This window comes from Xyrauchen texanus, chromosome 17 (genome assembly GCF_025860055.1).
Source record: "Xyrauchen texanus isolate HMW12.3.18 chromosome 17, RBS_HiC_50CHRs, whole genome shotgun sequence".
In the NCBI taxonomy this organism is placed as follows: domain Eukaryota; kingdom Metazoa; phylum Chordata; class Actinopteri; order Cypriniformes; family Catostomidae; genus Xyrauchen; species Xyrauchen texanus.
This window is the reverse complement of record NC_068292.1, coordinates 45,013,002-45,013,783: the sequence shown is the minus strand read 5'-3', so window position 1 is coordinate 45,013,783 and position 782 is coordinate 45,013,002. Positions and strand designations below refer to the sequence as shown.

General features: G+C 53.3%; 1 protein-coding gene across 1 annotated transcript in view; it reads left to right on the top strand.

The window, feature by feature from the left end:
- LOC127657704 (immunoglobulin superfamily DCC subclass member 3-like) overlaps window positions 1-782 on the top strand; it is a gene marked incomplete at its 5' end in the record, with an annotated part of 17,328 nt that continues 16,546 nt past the window's right edge. The window contains 3 exons of the mRNA XM_052146546.1: window positions 1-304; window positions 404-548; window positions 714-782. The exon at window positions 714-782 is cut by the window's right edge and continues 62 nt beyond it. Of these exons, the coding sequence (XP_052002506.1) occupies window positions 1-304; window positions 404-548; window positions 714-782 (518 nt within the window). The remainder of the gene's footprint in view (window positions 305-403; window positions 549-713) is intronic.

Below are 782 nucleotides of genomic sequence, written 5' to 3'. Positions count from 1 at the left end.
TTTGGCGGCGCTTCAGAGTTGGCATTCCTCAAAGAACCCAGTGATGTCATTGCCGTGAGGGACCGCCCCCTCATGCTGGACTGTCAGGTGGAGGGGGAGGGGCCAATCGTGATTACCTGGCGACGGAACGGCGTCCCCGTACCTCTCGGAGTGCGAGCAGTCGTACTGGATGACGGGACACTCCTCATCCGAAACTTCCAGAAACGCCGTGACGGTGACGAGAGTGGCGCGGGCGAGTACGAGTGCGTGGCGCAGAACCGTTATGGGCTGATCATTAGTCGCAAAGCACACGTGCAGCTTGCATGTGAGTCGCGCAAACACTCATGATACACAAAGACAAAGAGACTCTCCTTTGAGAGATTAATGGGATACTGAATATGTCCCGCTGTCTTCTCTCTCTCAGCACTACCGAAGTTCCACATGCATCCAGAGTCCATGAGTGTGGATGAAGGTGGCGTCGCCCGTTTTTACTGCGCGGTCAGCGGCGTACCGGAGGCTAACATCACCTGGGAGCGAAACAGAACCACACTCAACGCCGATGATAACAGGTTAAACTCACTCAGACAAACTAAAAGAAAACCCACAACTTGTAATGTTACACAAGTAATGCACAACCGGACTGCACACGTCGTGTCTGGCCTAAATGCACTCGCACTCTGTGGTTTACTCTTTTGAAGTGATATTGTGAGTTTGACGTCTCTGTGTGTATTCAGGTACACACTCCTGCCCAATGGCATTCTGCACATCACTGGGGTGCGTCGAGCTGACAGCGGCACGTACAG